Source organism: Neophocaena asiaeorientalis, unplaced genomic scaffold (assembly GCF_003031525.2).
Source record: "Neophocaena asiaeorientalis asiaeorientalis breed wild unplaced genomic scaffold, Neophocaena_asiaeorientalis_V1.1 scaffold376, whole genome shotgun sequence".
In the NCBI taxonomy this organism is placed as follows: domain Eukaryota; kingdom Metazoa; phylum Chordata; class Mammalia; order Artiodactyla; family Phocoenidae; genus Neophocaena; species Neophocaena asiaeorientalis.
Window position 1 is genome coordinate 1,208,608 of NW_020174368.1, and position 24,581 is coordinate 1,233,188.

Genomic DNA, 24,581 nt, shown 5'->3' on the forward strand with positions numbered 1-24,581 from the left:
ATATATATATATAGCTGATTCATTTTGCTGTACAGCAGAAACTAACCCAATATTGTAAAGCAACTATACTCTGATAAAAATTAATTAAAAAAAGAAAAAGACATAATCCAATTCCACAATTAAACAAAACAAAACAACACCACAGTGAGTGAATAAACCAAGAAGAGGGTGACAGTAGATCCAGGAAACAGGAGCTACAACACAGGAGAGAGGCAATAGGAATCCCTAGGATGACCATGAAGAACGATCTCAGGATCCTAGGGTGACTACAGGACAAATAGTTCATATTGAAGCAGGTCAGAGACTTCACAACAGACTCCTTTAAGAAAATGAAAATGGTGCGCTATCTTACAAGTTTGAATGACCGGACAGCAAGATTTAAACATCTGGGAGAATTTGAAGATGAACTGGTGCTAAATACATTTTAAGACTAAGAAAATGGGTATATTTTTTAAAAAGGAAAATAACAAGTGTTGGCGAGGAGATGGAGAAACTGAAATACATACATATATATACATATACACAAATATCTCAGCCATAAAAAAGAATGAAGTACTGATACATTCTACAAGATGGATGAACCTCAAAACATTGTGCTAAGTGAAGCCAAATACAAAAGATCATATTACATGCTTCCATTTACATGAAATATCCAGAACAGTAAGTCTATAGAGACAGAAAGCTGACTGGTAGCTCTAAGGAGCTAGGTTGCACTGGGGAGACAGGGAATGACTGCTTAATGGGTACAGAGCTCTCTTTTGGGATAATGAGAATGTTTTGGAATCAGACAGCAGGGGGTGGTGGCATAACCTTGTGCGTGTACTAAATGCCACTGGACTGTACACTTTAAAATAGTTTACGTGTGAATTTCACCTCAAAAACTAAGCAAACATACTAATAAGACAATTGTTACTTACTACAAAAATTGGAAGTGGTACAGGGAGGGAAGGTAAATTATTTATTACTAGGCTCTGCCTTTATGAAGTCATGCTAATGTAAACATGTAATGTGAAAATAATGATTGAACCAAAACTGTGCTGTGACTATAGTGAGAGGAAGGCTAGATGGGAAAGGGGTCATGAAAGCAAGGACATGAAAGTGAGAAAGACTCATCCTTCATCATAAGAATCAGAGAGGTGGGCAAAGACTTAATCAGAATGTAAAATGAGGGGGAAATCACTAAAGTATCAATACATCCAGATTCATAGACACTAAACATTCATTCTACTCACTTGGGAAAATATTTGGTGTGTTCTTCTAATGGGTCATCACCTTCCTCAAACTTATACAAATATCCCCCACAGGAAAAACACTGGACGATGTCGCTTTTACCTAGAAGTAAGGAAATTTGATCAGTGCCACTGGCCAGTATATTTGTCGAGTGACACACATAATAACTACCAGGCCTTTATTAGCAAAACCCTACTTGCACTTTCAATCAGATTTTGTGACAAAGTCACAAATCGGGTCACCAGTGAGGAAATATTCTACTTAGGGCTCTTCTCTCACCAATGGGGTCATGAACAAGTAACATTCAATGTTCCTACGTACCACGCACTGATTAACACCCTCTCCCTGTCCCCTCCTCATTCTATGGAGCAAGAGATTTGCAAATCAGAATGTGGAATTGAAGTTCCATGAAGGAAGAGATTTTTTCCTCTTTTGCTCCCTAATGAATCTCATGGACCTAGAAGAGTGCCTAGGACTTACTAGGCACTCAGTAAGTTATTTATTTAATGAATAAATCAGAAAGAAAATATCTGGAGCTCAGGAAAATATATATGATCAAATATAGCAACTCTCATGTAATTAAGTTCGTGAAAAAGCAAATGCCTCTTACTACATTATTGCTAGGTTTATTCCCCTAGAAGTAGGATCAAGTCTTCATGTGAGACTCTGTTTCTTTGGAAGGAAATTAGCATTTGGATCTACCAAAAGATTGAACTAGAAATGGAGCATCCATCATCTTCCTTCTCTTCTTGGACTCCCGTAGGCATTGTAAAGCCAGAGCAGAGGAAAACCTCCCTTTGTGTCTGGATAAAAATAGGAGGTCCTAGAGCTTGCAAGACCCCAAAAGGGTGAGATGCCTAGGATTTGTGGGGAGAGGAGGAGGTTCAAAAGGAAGAGGGTGAGGACACTGGACAGAGGGTCCTAGAGGAAGGCTGGCAAGAGGAAGACAGAATGGAGAGAGCAGGAAGAAAGGGTGGAATGCCGCCTTTCCAAATGCTTAAGCCTGTGAGGCATTAAGATTTTTTGTACCAATGGAACATGTCAGTTCGAGTGAACACTACATTCCCCTACTCTGTACTGCTCTGTGGTATTCTTGACTTGACCCCTCTGTAAAAGGTCCACACGGACCTCCACTGTAACTTAGCATGTGTGTTTGGTCTGAAGAAGGCCAGCAAGGTTCCCAGGAAGGACACAATATCCGTTCACCTTATTGTACCTCAGGCAGAGGTTTAGCTGAGGGGAACCTGCCCGCTCTTTGTGCATCACAGAGTGGAACTCCCTGATGACCAGCAGCCCAAGAGAGAATACTATGAACCGATGGAAGATTCCACATGCTTAGGAATCATTAAAAGCAACTTCCTTACTTTCTCTTCCAAGGAGTGTGTGGCAAAAACTGCTATCCACACTCCTAGTTATCTCTCATTCTTCCATAGTAACAGAAACCCCAATTTTCAGCTGGGCACATTGCTACCCAGAAAAAAAGTTAAACGTCCCAGCTCCTCTTATAGGTAGGTGTGGCCATCTGACACAGAAAGGAAAAGGAATATATAAGGAATAATGAGGGAATTCCCTGGCGGTCCAGTGGGTAAGACTCAGCGCTCCCAATGCAGGGGGCCCGGGTTCAATCCCTGGTACGGGAACTAGATCCCACACGCGTGCCACAACTAAGAGTTCACATGCCACAACTAAGAAGTCCACATGCCGCAACTAGGAGCCCACCTGCTGCAACTAAAAAGAAAGATCCCGCACACCACAGTGAAGATCCCATGCACTGCAACTAAGACCCGGCACAGCCTAAATAAATAAATAAATTTTTTTTTTTAAAAAGAAAAAGGAATAATGAAAAGAAGTAGGGATTGTTGAGCTTAGTTAAATACGAGCCCAGGATCATGAAGTGTATGTGGGGTTTAAATGGGCAGCAAGGCAAGAGCTTGGGGCAAACTGCTGACTCACCTATGTAGAAAAAACCTGCTTTGGCCAGAGCTGCAGCTCCCACAGGGGATGCCTGGGGCCAGTTCTTGAAAGAGACCAGTCGGAGTTCTTCATTAGCAAAGATGCTGCCATTGCAACACACTTGAATAAAAAGCATATGGTGAGACCGGCAAGCTTTGATATTGCAAGTATCAGTGTTTGAATTATCCTTTCATATTTACAGACAGAATAATATGTTTGGCATTTGCTTCAATATAATTGAAGGAGGGGATTAGAAAAGAAGAAACTGGCAAGGCCAGACCAACCACATGTTGAAGCAGAGTGGTAGATGCATGGTGGGGATTTACTATTGTCTTATTTCTATATAGATTCAAAATTTTTTATAATAAAATGTTTTCTAATTATCTTTTCACCATATAGCATCAGGATAAAGCAAGAAAAAGCTAGAGGAGCTTCCCTTCCACCCCAAGTTAGTATCAGATTTGAGAAAGGCAAATTTTCCTTGCAGCTCCCTTAAGAGCAGGCAGATTTGTTTCTTGCCCTTTGGGTGTCCACTCTATGCAGTGGTTTCTATTAGACTTTCCACACTGGGCTGGCCCTGGGGTTTGGTTCCTGTCTTCTGCACCCTTTGAAGATCTGAAAACCAACTTATGTTTATTAAATACGTTAATAAAATTAGATACTGCAAAATTCCTTAAGATGAAAGCTTGCTTCATTATTCCACTTAGCCGCGGGATTCCTGCTGTCACTTGAGTTTTAACTGGAATATGACTTAATGTACTGGAAAAACCTCAGTCTTTTCCTCCTGTGTGTCTCCTTTACTCTCACACTACCATCACATTCACGACACTTTTGATACAAGGTGTATGGGGGTTTTCTTCCAGTAAACAATTCTCTGCAACACCAGCTGGGTGTCCTACAATTTAACTCTGTTCCAACACTGTCTACTTAGTAGTGTCAGATCCTACAGGTTAAAGGCTCAATGCCATAACACTGCTCCTACCCCATTTCATTTGTTAGAGTGGATCACAGAACTCAGAGAAACACTTACGTTTGTTTAGTAAAGGATATAATCAAGGGTACAGATGAACAGCCGGATGAACTGGCTAGTAGAGTGAGATCTGGGAGCTTCTATCCTCATGGAGTTGGAATGTGTCACATTCCCAGTGTGGATGTGTTCACATACCTGAAGGCTCCTGGAAACCTGTACTACTGGGATTTTTATGGAGGCTTCCTCACACAGGCATGATCGATCATTAACTCCATTTATACCCCTCTTCCTGCTCTGAAGAATAGGGGGTGGGGCTGAAAATTCAAACTTCTAATCATGGCTTGCTCTTTCCAGTGACCAGCTCCCATCCAGAAGCCATCCAGGAGCTCACCCAGAATCACCTCATTGGAAACCAAAAACGCTCCCAGTGTTCTTATCACTTAGGAGTTTACAAGGTTTTAGGAGCCCTGTGTCAGGGACAGCGTCAAAGATCCAATATTAGAACAAGAGATGCACCTCGTGATGTTATCACTTAGGAAATTACGTGGATTTTAGGAGCTCTCTGCCAGGAACTAGGGGCAGAGACCAATATTTATTTTCTATTATTTCACATTCAATTTCTTAACAGACACTGATCCATTTAAGAATGTTTTCAAAACCATTTTATCCAGAAACCTTAATTGTTTTAAGGGAAATTCAGTTAAGGACCCAACCCTGACATATTTCCCTATGCTCATTTATGTTAAAAAACTAAGTCACTCCAGGAGACCAGAAACTCTAATGAAATGGTTTTTTTAAAAATTACTATGGCACCATAAAATGAGGAGGAAAATGGAGGGGTTAAAAAAAAAATTAGGCTGAAAAAGAAAAAGCAAAAGAAGAAATAAACAAGCAAAGCTTTTTGAAATACGTCTGAATCTTTACCTGAAGCCATAGGTAAATCTCTCTTGACCCAGGAATTCACGAAATGTTCTCCCTGGAGAAAATTAAAACTCAAGTTATCCTACAAACGACTATGTATAAAACAAATAAGCTACAAGTATCTAATGTACAGCACAGGGAACATATCCAATATTTTATAGTAATTATAAATGGAGTATAACCTTTAAAAATTGTGAATCATTGTGTTGTATACCTGAAACAAATATCGTGCATTAATACCTCAATTTTAAAAAATTCAAGTTATCGACTTGGAGCATACAACTATCTATGAATAAAAATTAAAAGAACTCCCTCCTCTAACCCTGCCCCCAAATGAAGAGTTTCATTGGATTGAGTGTCAGTGTTGTTAGAGAATTATTCCTTTAATTAGTATTTCTATTAATGTTGTAATTTTTTATGCAGTGTAAAGGGAAGAAAAAAATACTGTGAATGTTTACTTATACTCAACAGGAAGCCGTCTCCGGGTCGGTTTTTCCAGAGATCCAACTCAAAAGCTAAGTTACAACAAGATATCACAGAGGTCCTTTGACCAATGAGAAGTATGAGATATAGGAAGGAAACTGGATTCAGAAGGGTGGTTAGGTATTGAGTAACTGATTCTTCTCTGAAAACTGCACCCAGATTGCTATCTGAAGAAACACTCCTCCCCCACTTTCAGGCCATGTTTTCTGCAGGGTTCTCATCTGAGTCGTGTTAGCCAATAAATTCGCTCTTTTTGCATAAGCAATTTAAGCTGGGTTTTCCCATCACCTGTCACTAGGGGAGCCTTCACGATAGAGCATAAAGTAACCAGCTCTGAGGCCCACTGTGGGTAGTGTGCAGTGGTCTGAATGTCTCATGCGGGCACTCAGATGGGGGTGGCCAAGGGAAGCTAGGGGAGGTGACCTCAGTCAAAGAGGGTAAGACTACCAGGAAGGCAGACAGACCAATCAAAAGGCAGCCCTGAAAAAAAATTCTAAGGGCTCTAGTTGACCAAGAGAACATGCTTTTCTTCAATCTGCCCAATGGGAGGTAGGAGAATGAAATAAGGGAAGAAAGGAGAGCCCATGACAAGAGTGATGCTGCCCCCTTCTCATTCAGATAATAGGTACTCAAAAGCCAACTTGAGAAAAAATTTGTTGTTATAAATTACCGTGACGCCAACAAATCCCTTGTAGCTTTGAATATACTGGGTAATTTCCTCTGAGGATTTCTTACTTTGAAGAAATTCACATCTATAATTAATAAACAGAATTAAAATTTATCCTGATACTGTAATAGAGATGTCCTGTATCTTTATATAACTGCAGTGACACAACGGACATTTGTTAAAACTTACTGCATTGTATGCTTTAAATTGCTCAATTTTATTTTACTTTGATAAAACTGTCAAAAAATGTACCCCAAAACTTATGACAATTATCATTATTCTCATATAATTATTATTTCCACTAACAACATGTGTAATAATTTAAAACTAAATCTTCAGATTATCTTCTCTCTTGAAACAAAATATAATTCAATCAAAGAGACAGATTTACAGTAATATATAGACTGGAGGGGATTTTCTTTGTTAAATTCAACTATGGTGACTATATCTAGTTCCTGTGGTTAAATAAAAGTTACTGGCAGCAAGGATAACAAACAATAATAAATTTCATCCACTGAAAAACATATATCACTACTCTGTAAAAAAAATACAATGGAAATTAATAAATTGAATTTTTTAAAAAGAGTATATGGAATACATTTTAAAAACACATTCCTGGGCTTCCCTGGTGGTGCAGTGGTTGAGAATCTGCCTGCTAATGCAGGGGAGCAGGGGACACGGGTTTGAGCCCTGGTCTGGGAGGATCCCACATGCCGCGGAGCAACTAGGCCCGTGAGCCACAACTACTGAGCCTGCATGTCTGGAGCATGTGCTCCGCAACAAGAGAGGCTGTGATAGTGAGAGGCCTGCACACCGCGAAGAAGAGTAGCCCCGGCTTGCCACAACTAGAGAAAGCCCTCGCACAGAAACGAAGACCCAACACAGCAAAAATAAATAAATTAATTAAAAAAACCAAAACAAAACATTCCTTTCCACAAAACAGAAGCAATTTTTTTTTTTTTTTTGTGGTATGCGGGCCTCTCACTGTTGTGGCCTCTCCCGTTGCCGAGCACAGGCCCTGGAGGCACTGGCTCAGTGACCATGGCTCACAGGCCCAGCCGCTCCGCAGCATGTGGGATCTTCCTGGACCGGGACACGAACTCGTGTCCCCTGCATTGGCAGGCAGACTCTCAACCACTGCACCACCAGGGAAGCCCCAGAAGCAATTTTTAAGTTAACTTTAAAAAAATCTCTCTCATTCAAATTTAAGGTTCCTTTCTAGTGATTTATAGTAACATGAGGGCTGAGAGTCAGGAGGCCAGAATGTTAGTCCCAGTTCTGCCACTAATGGGAAGTGATCAATCTTGCCACTGTTCTCTTATACAGACATGAGAAAGTGAACTCCACTAGGTGAATCATATATTGTTCTAGGGCCACCACTCTGGGTAGCTAAGGTCCCTAGGTTTTAGATGTGCAGATCCTTCCGAGGAGTGCCCCAAACCTGTACGCAACCCAAATTCGTACACAATCCACATAGCACATGACGGACGGGGCCCTCCCCACATGCTTAGTGTGGATTGAGAAGGTGCTCGATAGACACTACTTCTTTAAAAAAATACAACAAAGGGCTTCCCTGGTGGCACAGTGGTTAAGAATCCGCCTACCAATGCAGGGGACACGGGTTCGAGCCCTGATCCGTGAGGATCCCACATGCCGTGGAGCAACTAAGCCCGCAAGCCACAACTACTGAGCCCATGTGCCACAACTACTAAAGCCTGTGCTCTAGAGCCCGCGAGCTACAACTAATGAGTCTGCGCTCTAGAGCCCGTGCTCCGCAGCAAGAGAAGTCACTGCAATGAGAAGCCCGTGCACTGCAACAAAGACCCAACACAGCCAAAAATAAAATAAATAACAAATAAATTACAAATATATATATAATGTTTTAAAAAATACAATAAAGATCAGCTTATTTTATTTATTTACAATTATTTAGTACACTGGGTACTACGTTTTAATGAGTAGGAGTAGACTCAGATATTGTGTCCATAGTTTATAAAAGCAGCAAACAAAGCCAAAATTGATGCCCGAACTGCTAAGGTTAGAGCACAACCAACAAGAAACTGGGGAATTCTTAGTTCTAATTCCAGCTCTGAAATGTATTGGTTAAGCATATGCTCATGATGACAAACAGGTGGAAGGTGAAACGGTCATGGAATACACGGGAGTTTTTACAAGGCATTTGCTCCATATACTTTACTTATCACCCTTATAACAACCCTACCAGCTATGGATTATCATTTTCATTTTTACACACAAGACTCAGAGGGTCAGTAATTGGGGTCACCAAGTGGCCGGCTCTGTGTATCTGCGAGCCTCTGCACTCTGCCCTGCCCTTTGTATTGATAGCAGCAGACCTTAGCTCCTTCCACCTCTGGAGATGAGTGCTGGACTCACATATTCTCCCTATGCTTCTCACCTTTCCCTCAGTCCTACGTCAGAGAAGGTGTACCAGGGCCACCCAAGACAGGATGTGCAACTCTTGTTGGTGTTAGACCATCACGTGATGGTTGATGTGAATGGTGCTGCTGGGAGTTGTCCAGTATATAACCCAGTGACACTAAGCATTGTGGCCATGAGAATAAGTGAAGCATTGGCTGAGGCTACAGCTACGACAGGTGCCCAAGAGCCAGGGCTGATATTCACTCGGTACACACCCATGTGGTTCACTGCCAACACTCAGTATGATTGGCTGGGTGTCTATTCTTGATTGGTCAAGGAACCAGAATGACTAACCATCTGGCTTCCTGTATCCCTATAACTGTCTCATCTGCTTGTCAGGAAGAGCTTCCCTCCCTTTCCAATCTCCCTCTCCATCTCTCTCTCTTCCCCTCTTCCTTCTCTCCTTTGTTCCCTTCCTCCCTCCCACCCCCTCACTTTCTTTTCAACCATAAAAGAAATACACATTTGTTTCCCAGAATTTAAACAAGATAGAAGTGAACAAAGCAAAATATGAAAATCCCTCTTCACCTCATCTCCTGACAAACCCAAACCTCAAGAGTTCGATTGTTTGGTTTGTATATTTTCTTAACTTTTTCTATATATATTTCAAACAAGTCCATATATAGGTTGAATGGTTTTAAAGGCTTATACTACACATTATTTTGCATACTGCTTTTTTCACTTAACATATCAGACATACTTCCATTTTTGTGAGCATGGCTGTCCATGTGAAAGATGACTTATCGTAGGTCTGGTTGGACCTATGATCCAACCAGAAACTTCTTTGCATGTGGTAGGTGTACGACAAATATGTTAAAGAAATAAACTATGAGCCGAAGCACACTGCTAGATCCAATGATTAGATTATAGGAAATACAGGAAGTAGAGAAACATGTTAAATGACACCACAGAAACATTCAGCCAAACACAGAGTGTAGGCAATTTTACAGGACAGACTACATGGCTCCTTTCATGAGTAAGTGACAAGAAAAAGTCAGGGAGGAGGAAATCTGTAAATTAAAAATCTTGAGATATATCAACTAAATGTAATGTATGGACCTTGTTTGGATCCTGATTCAAATCAACCAATGGCAAAGAGAAAGTGAGGTGGGGGGATGTGGACATTTGAACACTGTCTCAGATATTTGATGTTATTGAGGAATTACTGTTAATCCTCTTTAGAAGACAGAATGATACTGTGGTTATGTTTCTTTAAAATATTTTTATATTTTAGAGTTATATACTAAAATACCAACAAGTGACATTATATGATGTCTGGGATTTGCTTTAAAATAATTTGGTTATTTTTATTTCTGGGGAAGGAGTGGGTGAGAGATGGATGACATATGATTTGGCCATGTGTTGATAAGTGTTCTCTCTACTTGTATATGAAATTTTCCAAAATGAAAGTTTTAAAAATTGTTAAAGGAATGAATCTGTATTTGGTAGATACAGAGCCACGTAGAAAATACCAGTAAACGTAACATTAGAAATAATTTTTAAAAGCACTTCATTTTCTAAGCAGAGAACTCAAGACCATTGTAATAATCAAAACTCTTACTGAGTTTTTGAAATACAACGTTTTCATTTGGTATATATTCAGCAGTGCATGAAACCACTTGTAATAATGTTTTAAACATCGTCTTACTTTCCAACTTCCTTTATGTACCATTTTATATCATCCCTATGCAAATTATTCCTGTTTATTAAGGCAGATCCTGAAACTTATACTTGGCAAAACATATCTTAGTATTTTGGATAATAAGACAGTAAGAAACTATTTTGAAATTATATAATTAAAAATTTTCACGATATCATCAGGGCTTTCTTGCTTGAATAAATCCTGGAGTGTTCCAGTTTAGGAGAGAGAAAGATCAAAACTGAAGGTTCTACTCTGGGAAGGGGACTCTTGCCTTTAGTTTTGTTTTGTCTTAAAAAAAAATTACAAGCAAAAAATATTTATCTACTTACTTGGGGAACCACTTGGCATGTTCCTTCCAGGGGTCATCATCATCTTCCCAATTTCCTAAACAGCCACCACAGGAAAAGCACTGTACAGTGTCACGTTTACCTGCATATGAAGGAAGACACTTAGATTGCCCGGCAACAGCACCATGGAATGGTCCAGAAGGGGTGTCTCCAGACGTTGACTGCTCTGTGCATGAATGAGACACGCTCCATCCCATCTGCCCACTCACACTCTCATCTGGCTGAATCCTCATCCACAGCCCCGCTGCCCTAAGTGACCGTTTCCGAAGCCTGGGACCCCACCTCTCAGATGTGGCACACACAGAGCTCTACGCTGTTGGGCTCAGTATGCTCACTGAAGGAGTGGGGAAGCAGAGGAATCCCCCGCGCTCATGAAGTAAAGCGCAGTTAGAAGGCCTAAGCTGTAGCTTTGCTATGAAATTTCAGTGGAAACTTAGGCACGTTTCTTTTCTTTTTCCTTCACATTTGACATTTGTATTTGACAAGTATATTTTTCTTTTCTGACAACTGTTTTTAGGGGAACTACAAAGGGATCAACACACTAGCTTTCAAAACTAAGAAGAAAACTTACTTGAGGTTTAAGGCATTTTGAGATGTAAATGGTACACAAACTGGTAGGCAAATGACAATCAAACTACAGACTCCAACTTTTTTGAACACGACAGAAAGATCCGTTTTTTTCTGCGTTTTACTCTGCTTCAGTCTCTATGTCAATTAGGACATTAACTATAACATCTTGAAGAAATAAGTGATAAGCACACTGTGACATCTGGGGAATTCTATACCGGAAATCTCTTAAATTTTCTTCTTGGGTCCAACTTGGGTAACACCATCAAGGTGAATTTCTTCAGCTTCTGCTATTAATTAATTAACAATAGTAACAATTAACATTTGATATATCCAACATACACTGTGTGCCAAGCACTATGCAGTGTACCTGAGATGAATTGAAATATTTTGTTTCTTTTTTTTTTAACTTTTTATTTTGTATTGGAGTACAGCCGATTAACAATGTTCGATAGTTTCAGGTACACAGCAAAGGGACTCAGCCATACATATGCATGTATCCTTTGTCCCCCAAACTCCCCTCCCATCCAGCCTGCCCCATAACATTGAGCAGAGTTCCCTGTGCTATACAGTAGGTCCATGTTGGTTATCCTTAGGCACATTTCTTAAACTCTTTGAGCCTCAATGAAGTCAACTGTGAAATGGGGGGAAAGGGCAAGTTTGTCAGATTAGTATTAGTGCTTAATCCGTGCCTAGCATCAAGTAGGTACTCAGTAAATGATAGCTGTTTTTGTTATCACAATTCTCACTCAGATCTGTCATAACATTTATGGCGCAGCTAGGATAATTCAAACACAGTATCATTTTCTGAAATGCAACTTGCCCTATATGTTAGAGTTAGCTTTAAGGTTAAAACAAAAACAAAAACCCTACAATACTGCTGCAATTAAAAGAATCAAAGAAAGATCATTTCAGAGCAGCAAAAGGAGGATGGGTGAGAAGGAGACTGGGGTCAGGCTGACCTCACAGCTTATTTTCGGGGCCTTAGAAATCCAGTCAAGTATTGTCTAAGGTCCAAAGTTTTAAGAAAAGTCACTATCTTATTTTTTATATATTTTTGGTAAATTGACATGTACTACACATAAAATAAAGCTAAAGTGAAATTACTGAAGTTGAATTTTAATAAAAGAGACCTTATACCTAATATAACACATTGACCAAGTGAGGAAAGATTTACAATATTGCAACTGAAATATGGAACCTAAACTTAATTCCAGCAAAATATTTCAGAAAATGACTTCAAACTACCTGTAAAGACAAAGCCAGCAGCTGAGAGCTCCCTTGGGGCTGTCCCTTGGGCATAAAATGGCCATTTCTTGTAGGATTTGAGTCTGGCCTTCTCTTCTTGGTATCTTGCTTTGTCGTCCCTCCTCAACTTGTTCTCTGGATTCTTTACTCTTATATCATACTTGGCAATGTTACCAACATCTTTGCCCAAAAGGAACTCACAATCCGGATGGAACTTCTTATGGTCTTCCATGGGGAGTCTCTGGAGGCTGGTACCAAAGAGGATTAAGCTACAGCAGAAGCACTGAACCCCAGATTTTATGTCAGTGAAATAAAACCCAGCCGCTGCCATCTCCTGGGGTGTCCATGCACTGTAGGCCTCATAGGTCACAAAAGTCTTTAACCTTTTTGCTTCACTACGCATTTGGGAATTAAAGCCTTTTTGCATTTTTTCTCGTTCTTTCTGCTGCTCTTTTTCTAGTTCCTTTACATATTGAAGCATATCTATGCCTAGAAGACCAGACAGCTCCGGGAGCAAAGCATAATCAAACTGGGAAATCCTCTCGTCAGGGGCTTCCTCCTGGGCGGCCATTTTCTGAAAAGGGGAAGAAAATGTTTGTGAACATCGCCACCTGGTTTACTAGTCCTGAGGTTTGTTTCAACCCTTTATTCTTTCTGTTTTTTCTTCTGAATAACATTGATCTTCTGCTCATCATTTAGCCCAATTCAGAGCAAATATGCTAGTAGGTCTGTGACAGCAGACCTTTATCCTGCCCTCAACAGTAAGGTCACCTATGGAGTCCAAACAGTTGGAGGCCCCCTTATCAGAGCATCAATTGTCACTTATTAAAGGCATAAAATAGGGGATACCCATATCATCATACAACAAGTTCAAAGATGCGTGCTTGCATTCTCAACATTTCAAGAATCAACAAGGTATTCCATTTAATACCTACAGGTGGAGTTGGATATTTCCACTCTACCAGCTTTGCTCTATGTGCCCTGCCTTAATCCAGCTCAGCTGATTTAGAATTTGCCCATCTACCCACATTTCCGCAACAGTTGCAGCTAACTGAAGATCTTGATTAAGCCCAAGCATGCCCTTCATTTGGCAGTACCTAATGCAAGGAAAAGAGCTCCTTTGTCACTAATATGTTCAGTACATTTCAGCAATGGTTCCTCAGGAAGCTCTATCGGTCCACAAGGTTACTTGGCTTTTTGACTGAAGAGTTCCTTCATTTCAGTTGTCTCTTCATGCCCTCTCCCATAGAGTCCCTTTAGTGGATATGAGATGAGGGTCACATTCCAAACAAAAGAAATATCTGCCCAATTCTCCCTCTGGTATCATGTTCCTTCCCTTTACAGAAGGAACCGGCCAAAGCTTGGTGGACTTGGCAGCCTAGGGCTCTTTCTTAGTACTTTCATTTTTGCCAAAACAGCCCAAACCATGAAAAGTGGGAAAGAGATTTAGAACCAGGGATGCCAGGCTGGCTGCTGAGGCCTTCCTTATTTGCCTCACTATTCTTGGCTGACTTTCCCTCTGTCCTTATTTCTGTTTTAACCCATTTAGCTGGTTCTTCTGGCTCTGGGTCTATCACCTTTAAATTCCATTGCTGGGGGCGAGGGAGGGATAAATTGGGAATTTGGGATTAACAGATACCCATTACTACATATAAAATAGATAAACAACAAGGATCTACTCTATAGCACAGGAAACTATATTCAATATCTTGTAATAACCTATAATGGGAAAAGAATCTTAAAAAAAAAGATATATATATAAGTGAATCACTGTGCTGTACACCTGAAACATTGTGAATCGACTATACTTCAATAAATTTTTTTAAAATAGCAAAAAAAGGGCTTCCCTGGTGGCGCAGTGGTTGAGAGTCCGCCTGCCAATGCAGGGGATGCGGGTTCGTGCCCCGGTCCGGGAGGATCCCACATGTCGCGGAGCGGCTCTGCCCGTGAGCCATGGCCGCTGAGCCTGCGCGTCCGGAGCCTGTGCTCCGCAACGGGAGAGGCCACAGCAGTGAGAGGCCCGCGTACCACAAAAAAAAAAAAAAAAAATAGCAAAAAAAATATTTCATTGCTGTGCTTTTCTTCCCATGAATAATTATAGTACTAGGGCAAATTCAAACAAGGATGGCCTCAACAGCCAACCTGGCATCAGTGGTTCTACGTCTTTCTCCCACTTTTCATCTTTTTTTCTCCTAAACAAAGCCGGAGCCAGCATTTAAATTAAGTCAAAAACTGTTCCCGGGACTTCCCTGGTAGTCCAGTGGGTGAGACTCCACCCTCCCAATGCAGGGGGCCCAGGTTCCATCCCTGTTCGGGGAACTAGATCCCTCATGCATGCTGCAACTAAGTCCGCATGCCACAACTAAAAAAAAAAGGATCCCGCATGCTGCAACTAAGACCCGGTACAGCCAAAATAAGTAAATAAATAATAAATAAATTAAAAAAAAATTGTTCCCATTATCCCATTCACACTGCCAACTTCAGCAAGTATACAGGGTCAGATAACTGAAAAAACTCACAAGCCTCTACACAGTATACTTACTTCAGAATTTAATAAAGGTAGAGGGTAAGGTACAAAAATACAGGCAAACATCAGAGAGGTCTCAGACTCCAGCCCCAGTTTCTAGGACCCTTTCTCTGTTGTTCAGGACATGCTTCATTTTAGGTAATGAACCACCTAGATATGTGCAAGGTACCTTGGTCTCAGGGAAACCACGCTGTCACCTGAGGAGGGGTCTTTTATGCCGCTCCAGTCACGTGGCCCAAAGTAGGCTGCCTGACCAGTCTCAAACAAGCTGGTACGGGCTGCCCCCTGGTCTCTCAGATCCTAGCACAGGGCTACATTCATCGCTAGTTAGTATGTTTCATTTAGGTTTGGCCAACAGACAACACCATGGCTCCAGGCCTCCCTGGAGATAAATAAGCACAGGGTGGCAACAAACCAGCTGGAATCAATCCTGCACTTCTACAGCAAAGTTCAGTCGTCAGTTTTGCTGGTATCCGGGCCACTTCCAGGAGGAGAGAAGATCTCCAAGGCCCTCTCCAGGTTTCATGCTCATTAATTACAAGTGCTATGAGTACCAGTGATGCTGCTGTGTCGTGCAAAGGATTTAAATCCACACCTGTATGACTCCAGTGCCTGTCCTCTTGCCTCCAAAGAGAGAAACAAGAGTAAGAGAAATAAGAGGGTCATAAGTTTAGGTGTGGAAGAAAAGCACTTTTGCCAGATTTACTTACCTAGAGGTTTATCCAGAGCCCCGGTCAAATGGAAGGAGAATGCGTAGTGTAAATACGAATGCTCTCTTTGTCTTTTAGTGGGAAGCAGTGAGAACATATTTGAGGAACTGAAACTCAAAACAAGTTGCAGTTTTCTGAGAAATCACCAGTAAATGGTCTAGGGTGCTGAGTCAGCAGGGCTTAGTCAGGAACCAAAAGGTCTCACAAAACCTACCAAGTCCCATAGCAGAAGTGTTTTATTCTAAATAATTTAAGATTGGTTAACGTTTCTGGTGCTAGTATAAGTCTTATTTCTTTGACGGCAGTTTCTATCTTTCTGGTATCTTTTAGGGTTTTCTCTCTTATCCGTGGGTTATAAAATTTCAAAGTTATCGTGTCTCAGTGTGGGTCTTTCTACATTCAATGGACCCAGTGGACTTGTTTCAAGCTGAACGTGTGGGCCTCCCATCAGCCCTGGGAAATTATCTTCTATAATTTCTTTGGTAATTCCCTACTGCCTACTATCCTCTTTTCCCTCTTTCTGGTATTCCCATTATTCAGATGGGAATTTATCACTGAAGTTCGTATCTTTTTTTTTTTTTTGCTCACATATTCTCCCGTGCTTTGGCTTTACTTTCTGGGAGGTTTCCTCTTCATTATCTTCCAACTTTCCAATAAAAATTCTTTTTTTAATATTTATTTATTTGGCTGCACCGGGTCTTAGTTGCGGCACGCGGGATCTTTCAGTTGGGGCACGCGGGATCTTAGTTGCGGCATGCAGGATCTAGTTTCCTGACCATGGATGGAACCTGGACACCCTGCATTGGGAGCGTGGAGTCTTAACTACCGGGCCACCAGGGAAGTCCCACCAATGGTAATTATTAAGTTCAGCAATGATATTTTCAATTTCCCACAGCTCTTTCTTGTTGTCTGTTTCTTATTTTCACAAGATCTGATTTTTTTAGCCAACGCAATCTTTTATGAACCTCTCCTATACTGTCAAATGACAAAATTAAAACAACTTAATAATGAGTTTGTTGTCCTTCAGTCAAGGGAAAGCAATCCATAGACTGGGGGGAGCACACTGTCTCACAGCACTCCTCCAGAGGGATGGGGGAAAGAGTGGGTTTTATAGAGAAGAGGCATGATTGGCTAAGAGGTCAGGGATTCATTATACATCTAGCAGGTCAGGCAAACTAGGTAAAGCTGAGTTGGGGGATTGTGATTGGTTTATATTGGGTTTCCTTGACAGGTGTTTCCTGTAAGTGCAGGCTGACTTGGGTTTAGATTTGTGACTTGGGTCGGGCCACTGAGGCAGCCCCCATTTTGTGGGTCCCGATATACACATTATCTTTATCAGTACTAATACAAATAAAGTTCACCTGCCTCCTGAATGATCTGTTTCCTCCAAGGCTAATTACCATTTACCTTTTTGTTCATTTTTCACATTACCAGCTTTCCTCAAATGTGTACTGATCCTTGGTTTTCAATTCATGTTTGAAAATTAGGCAATTTCAAAGCTGACTGATCAAAATTATGGCCAAAAATTCTGATGAAAAGCCACATGAGTGTGACCTGAACCTAAGCCCTTTACTTTATGGAGAACAGATTGGGGAGCCAAGATTTACCCTGGAGAAGCCCTCAATGTCAAAGAAACACCTCAGAAAATGATTTCAAGTTAGCTGTAAAGTCAGAGCTAGTAGCTGAAAGCTCACTTGGTGTGTTCCTTGAGCACAGAATGGCCAGTTCTTGAAGTATTCTTCGTTTTGGGATGCCCAGGGCCCACCCTAGCTCCTCTAAGTCAGCTGAAACAGTTTATTCCATTTTTTTAGAAGAGAAGAATCCACTAATTTTTTGCCTCAGTGTTAATAACACCTGCATATTAAATAGTCTGATGGTGGGGTGGATGGAGTCAATTGCCTCATGCAGAGACTTTAATTTAGTCTCTTGATTTTCAGCCCTTCCCATCATTCCTGTCCGCCTTCAACCTGGCTTTCTGGGCCCCCAGCTGCTCCAGGGTTCTGTACAAAGTACAGAGTCTCCCAGGGGTTACATGTGTATTCAGGCTGTGGGCTCCTTTGGTCTGTTTCACTGGTTACTACCATTCCATTTGAGTTTCCACCTTCCAAAAATTTGTTAAAATATTCTGTATGCTGATGGTCCCCTCCTGCTTTCTTAATTTTTCTGGGTTTATAGTTTTAAAAATCATTTCAATAATATTGTGTAATTATTACCAACAATAACTAAATTTTGCTTAGAGCCTACTACTTGCCAGGCACAGTTCTAAAAACCTTAGATATGTCCATTTAATCCCTTTAACAGTCCAAATGAAGTAGCTATTTTTATTACCTACAATTTACAGATGAGAAAACCCAGGCACAAAGGGGTTCAGATTAACCAGACAGTCTGGCAACAGAGTCTGCACTTTGAACCACTGTGTTTGGCTGCTATAAAGGCTAGACATTAAGGAAAGGCAAACCCAGGTGTCCCAGAAAGCTCATGCTCTCTCCACTTTGGTAGTTTAGCCAATTGCTGAGTTAGCAAGTCTTCAAGCTGTTACCAGCCTCATCGGCATGTGAACTCCTCTAGCCAAGCTCTGGTCCAACAGGGCCCTTTACCCAGCCAAGAAGCAACCATTGTTAAATAGCTGACCCCTCCTAACTTTTGTATTAACACATATAACAAGGACAGTGTTTTTTTGAAACACTTTCCCTGGTACATCCAGCTGCTCCTAGACCAGCAATTCTTTTTACAGGAAGTTCAGAGGTCAAGGGAAACTCTCTGCACTGCTGACTGTTCTGCCTGTAAAATTTTGCCCAATCAACCTTACTTTTCATCTATGATGTTATGTACATCTGTGTCCAAGGCACATTACAGTTACTGTAGCACCCTGTAGATTTTGTTGCCGTTGTGAATTTTTTTTTTTTTACTATTCTATTTTCTAAATGTTTATTGATGATGTATAGGACTCTTTCTGATCTACTTTTTAAAATATAAATGTATTTTATCTCTTTATTTTTGGCTGCATTGTGTCTTCGTTGCTGCACACGGGCTTTCTCTAGTTGTGACGAGCAGCTCCTACTCTTCGTTGTGGTGCGCGTGCTTCTCATTGCGGTGGCTTCTGTTGTTGCAGAGCACGGGCTCTAGGCCCGCGGGCTCAGTAGTTGTGGTGCATGGGCTCAGTTGCTGTGCGGCACGTGGGATCCTCCTGGCAGGGCTCGAACCCGTGTCCCCTACATTGGCAGGGGATTCTCAATCACTGCACCACCAGGGAAGTCCCTGGTCTACTTTTAATATATGATTGTAAATCCTCTTGAATTTTCTAAGTAGATATTTGTATTATCTGAATATTTTGAGGGGCTTCGCTGGTGGCGCAGTGGTTGAGAGTCCACCTGCCGATGCAGGGGACACGGGTTTGTGCCCCGGTCTGGGAGGATCCCACATGCCGCGGAGCGGCTGGGCCCGTGAGCCATGGCTGCTGAGCCTGCGCGTCTGGAGCCTGTGCTCCGCAACGGGAGAGGCCACAACAGTGAGAGGCCCGCGTACTGAAAAAAAAAAAAAATTCTAATACAAATAACTTCTTAAGGAGAATCTAAAGAAATGAAAAATCAATTCCAGGTTTGGGATTTGGTTTCTGTAAAGCTACCTGAGTTAATTTTTTTTTTAAGTTCAGAAGAATTCTATGACCAGGAACCTGTTTTTTAAGTTATCTATGTATCTCTGTAATATGATTAGAGGCAGTGGTTCTCCTACTTTAGCATTTATTACAGTCACCTGGAAGACTTGTTAAAACACAGATTGCTAAGCCTACTCCCAGAGTCTCTGATTCAATAGGCCTGTGATGGGGCCCAAGAATATGCATTTCTAACAGGTTCCCGATGACGCTGCTGATGCTACTGATCCAGACACCACCCTTAGAATCACCGATTCCAGAGATCCTTAAAAGTTCCCTCTTCCTCTAAAGAATCGATTCTAAATACCTAAAATCCAAATTGAATTATCCCCTAAAACGGGTATATCCCAGAAAAGCCTGACATCTAAAAGTTAAAAGATTCTGCCCTAATAAGGGACAGAGAAGAGACTGGCCAGGCCAAAGTGCGTTAATTGGCGGCCTGCAAGCAAGTTTTATTTAGCCTGTGTGGTTTTAAAAAAATTAGACATCAACATTTAAAACTTAGGAGAATTCACTTAAAAATCCAGTTTTTCAGTTTCTGTTTAAATATCAAAATATACTGCCCGAGGGAAACTACATTCTCAGAAAGAAAAAATAGGCTGTGACTGAGTAATAGTTACCTCCTTTGAAAAAACGTTTTTCTTTTGGACTAGGTAACAAATGCACATGTATAAAATTCAAAAGGTACAAAGAAAGGTGTACGGTGAAATCGACATCTCTCTTCTACCCAAGCCCAACATCTAGAGGCTGCCTCCTTTACATGGAACCAGTGCTTTCCAGATGCTACCACTTTGCATTTACCTGGCCCCTTTTCAAGTATTTGCCTGGTCCCCTCAGGCATCTGAATTTGCATCTGAGCCCATTTTACAGCCCCTCTTCTGCATTCCCAGGCACTTGGTTTATCATTAGCACTTTCACACTTCTTTTTTTAAATTAATTTTTTGTTTTTATTTTTTAGCCACGCCACGCGGCATGTGGGATCTTAGTGCCCCAACCAGGAATCGAACCCATGGCCCCTGCAGTGGAAGTGCAGAGTCTTAACCACTGGACTGCCAGGGAAGTCCCCATGCTGACGTCTTTAAAAGTCTGCCTCTTAGACTGGGAGGGTCACAGAGCCACAAGGTTAGGGTTTCTGTCTTCTTCTTGGTGTCTATATCCTGACGGCTAGGGTCTCATCAGACAGACAGCAGGTGTACAAGGCTTGTTGAGAGAATTAATGAATAAATGAACAAACTGTGCATTACTTCCAGGGCTCTGGCCTGAGGTGTGACTCAAATAACAATTTAGTCACATGAAATCAAGAATTTAAATCCCATAAGAACCCCATCAGTCTCCCAAGAAGAGAATTAGAAAATGTGGAAAGAAAAGAATGACTCTTCTATTCTTATAGAACTGAACCCAAAAGGGGTATTAGGACACTCCTGAGGCTACTTCCCAGAAGCATGACAATCTCCTGTGCCCTTTTCTTCCTTACTATAGGCCTCAGGGACTCAAACTTCTCGCCCTTTCGCCTAAACTCTATCACCTACTAAAGATCATGGGACTCTACCACCCCACTTCCCAAGGGCTGCTTGTACCCTTTCTTTCTCACCACTCAAGAAATTATTTCATGTTATAAATTTGCCGATCACTACAGAGATACAGACAGCTGAACACAGGACCACAAACATGAGGCATTTCACAAAGTATTGAGAAATCGTACAAAACGTTTACAGCTCTTCCCTACTGCCATTCCGAGCAGCAGAAGCCCTGTTGTTCCCGCACTGTTTCAACATACATTAGTGTTTGATTATGGCATGTACTCAAATATACAGTGGGTTACCTGTGCTTCTTAAATACAGGACTTACATGCTTTTAATCTACTTATCTCTCTTCTTCAGCCTCCAGATACTACTGCAATCTTCACCTTGCAGTTATTCTCAAGGGCAAACAAGGTCACAACAAACAGAAACAGTGCACGTATTGCCACATATAGGTGGAAATGTATTGTTTGCACTATGATCCAAATAAATGAAAAAGAAATTTTATTACCGTTCCCCTCCAACCTCCAGTTCCATACCTATTACCTTATTTGATGAACATGATTGCTTTCAGGCCCTCAACTAACAGCTAACATTAGCTACATTACTTTCATCTCCCTCACCACAACTTCCCAGGATTCCATAAGTTTTATTATTTTTGAATGCTTAATTCATTTACAGGGCTTCAAATTGTTAACTATATAAAAATATTTTAAAATAATTCTTACTCTCCGCTGTGCTACACCACCACCCCAGGCAACCATTTTTATTAGTTCCCTATGTATTCTTCCAGTGTTTCTTTTTATTTAAAAAAAAAAATTTTTTTTTCGGCCACGTGGTGCGGCTTGTGGGATCTTAGTTCCCCGACCAGGGATCGAACCCGTACCCCCTGCAATGGAAGCGCAGAGTTTTAACCACTGGACCGCTAGAGAATTCCCTCATTTTTTTCAAAGACAGCTTTCTTGAGATATACTTCACGTACATGTAACGTAACTTATTCAAAGTGCATAATTCAGTGGTTTTTAGTATGTTCACAGAGTTGAACAGCCATCACCACAATCAATCTTAGAACATTTTCATCACTCGAAGAAGAAACTCTATACCCATTAAAATTCACTCTTTTCCCCAGCTGTTTGTAGTATTCCCCTACAATCTTTATTTTTGTAAGGTCCATAGTGATGTCTCCTCTTTCACTCGATCTTAGTAATTTGAGTCTTCTTTTTTTTTCTCTTGGTCAACTTAGCAAAATATTTGTCAATTGGTTGAACCAACTTCTGGTTTCATAGACTTTCTCTATTGTTTTCCACTGTTTCTTTTTGCTAAGACAAATATATATTCTTATTTTTCCTTCTTCCTTACATAACAGGTAGCATACTATATATTCTGAACACTCGTATATTCTGAAGAATGTACTTCAGGTCGAAGGAAAATGATCCTCAACAGATCTGAGATGTAAGAATAAATCAAGAGCCATGAAAGTGGTAAATATGTGATTAAATCTTAATAAATACTAACTGATTAAAACATATAAATGTCTAGTGAAACACCAAAAGAATTAAATGTACAACAATAATAATAAATAAGTGAGGAAGGAGGAAAGTGAGGTTAAATGTGTTATCCGTGGGGAGGGTAAAGGTACAAGTTAACTTTAGGTTTTGATGTTATGAAGGAGTACTGGAAGCAGCGCTTCCTCAGATTCTCTTGGCCACGTCCTTCTTTCCAAGGTGCTGCCCGCCTCCTCCTCTGCACTGCTGCTGCCTTTGCCCAGCTTCCTGAGCGGGCTGGAGTCCAAACTGAACTACACCAAGCCTATCTGACCTTCCAGAGTTGGCTGCAACGCCACACCACTGAGCCTGACAGCTGGCTCCCTTAGCAGTTACCAAAGGACCAGATGACACAGCCCTGTGTGGCAAGCCTTGGCTAGTGGGAAATGGAAGAAGTTAGGAAATTGCATCACCCTCCCCTCCTCCCTTCGACAGACTGTGCAGAGGGGCAGCTTCTCTTTATAAACCTTCTGGAGAAGTCCCAAACTCTAAGTGAACACACTTGCTGGGAGACTCCTATGACTCTTCACAGTTTGTTATCAAGCCTGGCCACTGTGATAACATATTGTTTCTCCTTGTCTCACTTTCCCTTTTTTTCCTTAACCATACTTCCCTAGATCTGCATCTCCCAAATAAAGCAACAATACTTTCACCTTTGCCTGAGGTTCTACTTTCTAGAAGACCCAAGTTAAGGAATTACGTGTACTGTAATTTCTAGAATAACCTCTAAAAGAATAAAAATTGAGTATACAATTTCCAAACTAGTTTAGGAAAACAAAGAATGGTGGGAAACAAGCAATCCAAAAAAGGGCAAGAGGGACTTCCCTGGTGGTACAGTGGTTAAGAATCCTCCTGCCAATGCGGGGACACAGGTTTGATCCCTGGTCCAGGAAGATTCCACATGCCGCAGAGCAACTAAGCCCATGCACCACAACTACTAAGCCTGCACTCTAGAACCCGTGTGTCACAACTACTGAAGTCTATGCACCTAGAGCCCGTGCTCCACAACGAGAAGCCACCACAATGAGAAGCCTGCGCACCGCAATGAAGACTAGCCCCCACTTACTGCAACTAGAGAAAGCCTGCACGCAGCAACGAAGACCCAACGCAGCCCAAAATAAATAAAATAAATGTTTTGTTTTGTTTTGTTTTTTGTTTTTTTTTTGCGGTACACAGGCCACTCACTGTTGTGGCCTCTCCCATTGCAGAGCACAGGCTCCGGACATGCAGGCTCAGCGGCCATGGCTCACGGGCCCAGCCGCTCGGCGGCACGTGGGATCTTCCCGGACCGGGGCACGAACCTGCGTCCCCTGTATTGGCAGGCGGACTCTCAACCACTGCACCACCAGGGAAGCCCTAAAGTAAATTTTAAAAAACAAACAAAAAAGGCAAGAAAGAAGAGAAAAATGAAGATGGAGTAGTTGAAACAAATAGCACAAAGATGGTAGATTTAAACCAAAATGTATCAGTAGTCACATTAAATATAAATGGACTAAATGCTTCAGTTAAAACAAAACGACTTTCAGGAAAATAAAAAAGAATATGAAGTGAAATGTATACATTCAAAAGTATTTAAAATGAATCTAATTTTCATAATGAATTTTAAGTTTTAAGGAGTTTTCTAATCAAACAGAACTCAGAAAGACATACTATTCAGAAAGATTCCTAATGTTAAAAAGTTTCCTTCATTATTGTAGTATACTGTGGAGTTCCATGAGGGAAACTAAGGCCAGAACTAACAGTATTATTAGATCACCATTTTTATTTCTATAATCTGAAACAAACCAGGATTTTCTCTATAATTTTTTTTAAATTTATTTATTTATTTTTGGCTTCATTGGGTCTTCGTTGCTGCACGCGGTCTTTCTCTAGTTGTGGCGAGCGGGGGCTACTCTTGTTGCAGTGTGCTGGCTTCTCATTGTGGTGGCTTCTCTTGTTGCAGAGCACAGGCCCTAGGTGTATGGGCTTCAGTAGTTGCGGCATGCGGACTCAGCAGTTGTGGCTCATGGGTTCTAGAGCGCAGGCTCAGTAGCTGTGGCTCACGGGCTTAGTTGCTCCGCGGCATGTGGGATCATCCCGGACCAGGGCTCAAACCTGTGTCCCCTGCATTGGCAGGCAGATTCTTAACTACTGTGCCACCAGGGAAGCCCTCTCTATAATT

General features: G+C 41.3%; 1 protein-coding gene and 1 long non-coding RNA gene across 5 annotated transcripts in view; one reads left to right on the forward strand and one right to left on the reverse strand.

The window, feature by feature from the left end:
• Nucleotides 1-15,818, reverse strand: part of NAIP (NLR family apoptosis inhibitory protein) — a 36,647-nt gene extending 20,829 nt beyond the window's left edge. For 2 of the 4 annotated variants that reach the window (XM_024756161.1, XM_024756164.1), the window contains exons 1-7: nucleotides 15,705-15,818; nucleotides 12,468-13,041; nucleotides 10,635-10,734; nucleotides 6,228-6,309; nucleotides 5,078-5,129; nucleotides 3,184-3,303; nucleotides 1,233-1,332 (exon numbers count right to left, since the gene is read on the reverse strand). In XM_024756161.1, coding sequence (XP_024611929.1) covers nucleotides 1,233-1,332; nucleotides 3,184-3,303; nucleotides 5,078-5,129; nucleotides 6,228-6,309; nucleotides 10,635-10,734; nucleotides 12,468-13,038 — 1,025 coding nt within the window. In that variant the 5' untranslated portion in view covers nucleotides 13,039-13,041; nucleotides 15,705-15,818. Of the gene's footprint in view, nucleotides 1-1,232; nucleotides 1,333-3,183; nucleotides 3,304-5,077; nucleotides 5,130-6,227; nucleotides 6,310-10,634; nucleotides 10,735-12,467; nucleotides 13,042-13,564; nucleotides 13,722-15,704 lie in introns of all 4 variants that reach the window. The other 2 variants (XM_024756162.1, XM_024756163.1) reach the window with 2 other exon arrangements.
• Nucleotides 15,819-20,385: 4,567 nt separating this feature from the next.
• On the forward strand, nucleotides 20,386-23,139 carry LOC112407035 (uncharacterized). Its single transcript, XR_003004656.1, has 3 exons — nucleotides 20,386-20,440; nucleotides 22,243-22,357; nucleotides 22,601-23,139. It is a non-coding gene; the product is annotated as an uncharacterized LOC112407035 (long non-coding RNA).
• Nucleotides 23,140-24,581: the final 1,442 nt, after the last annotated feature.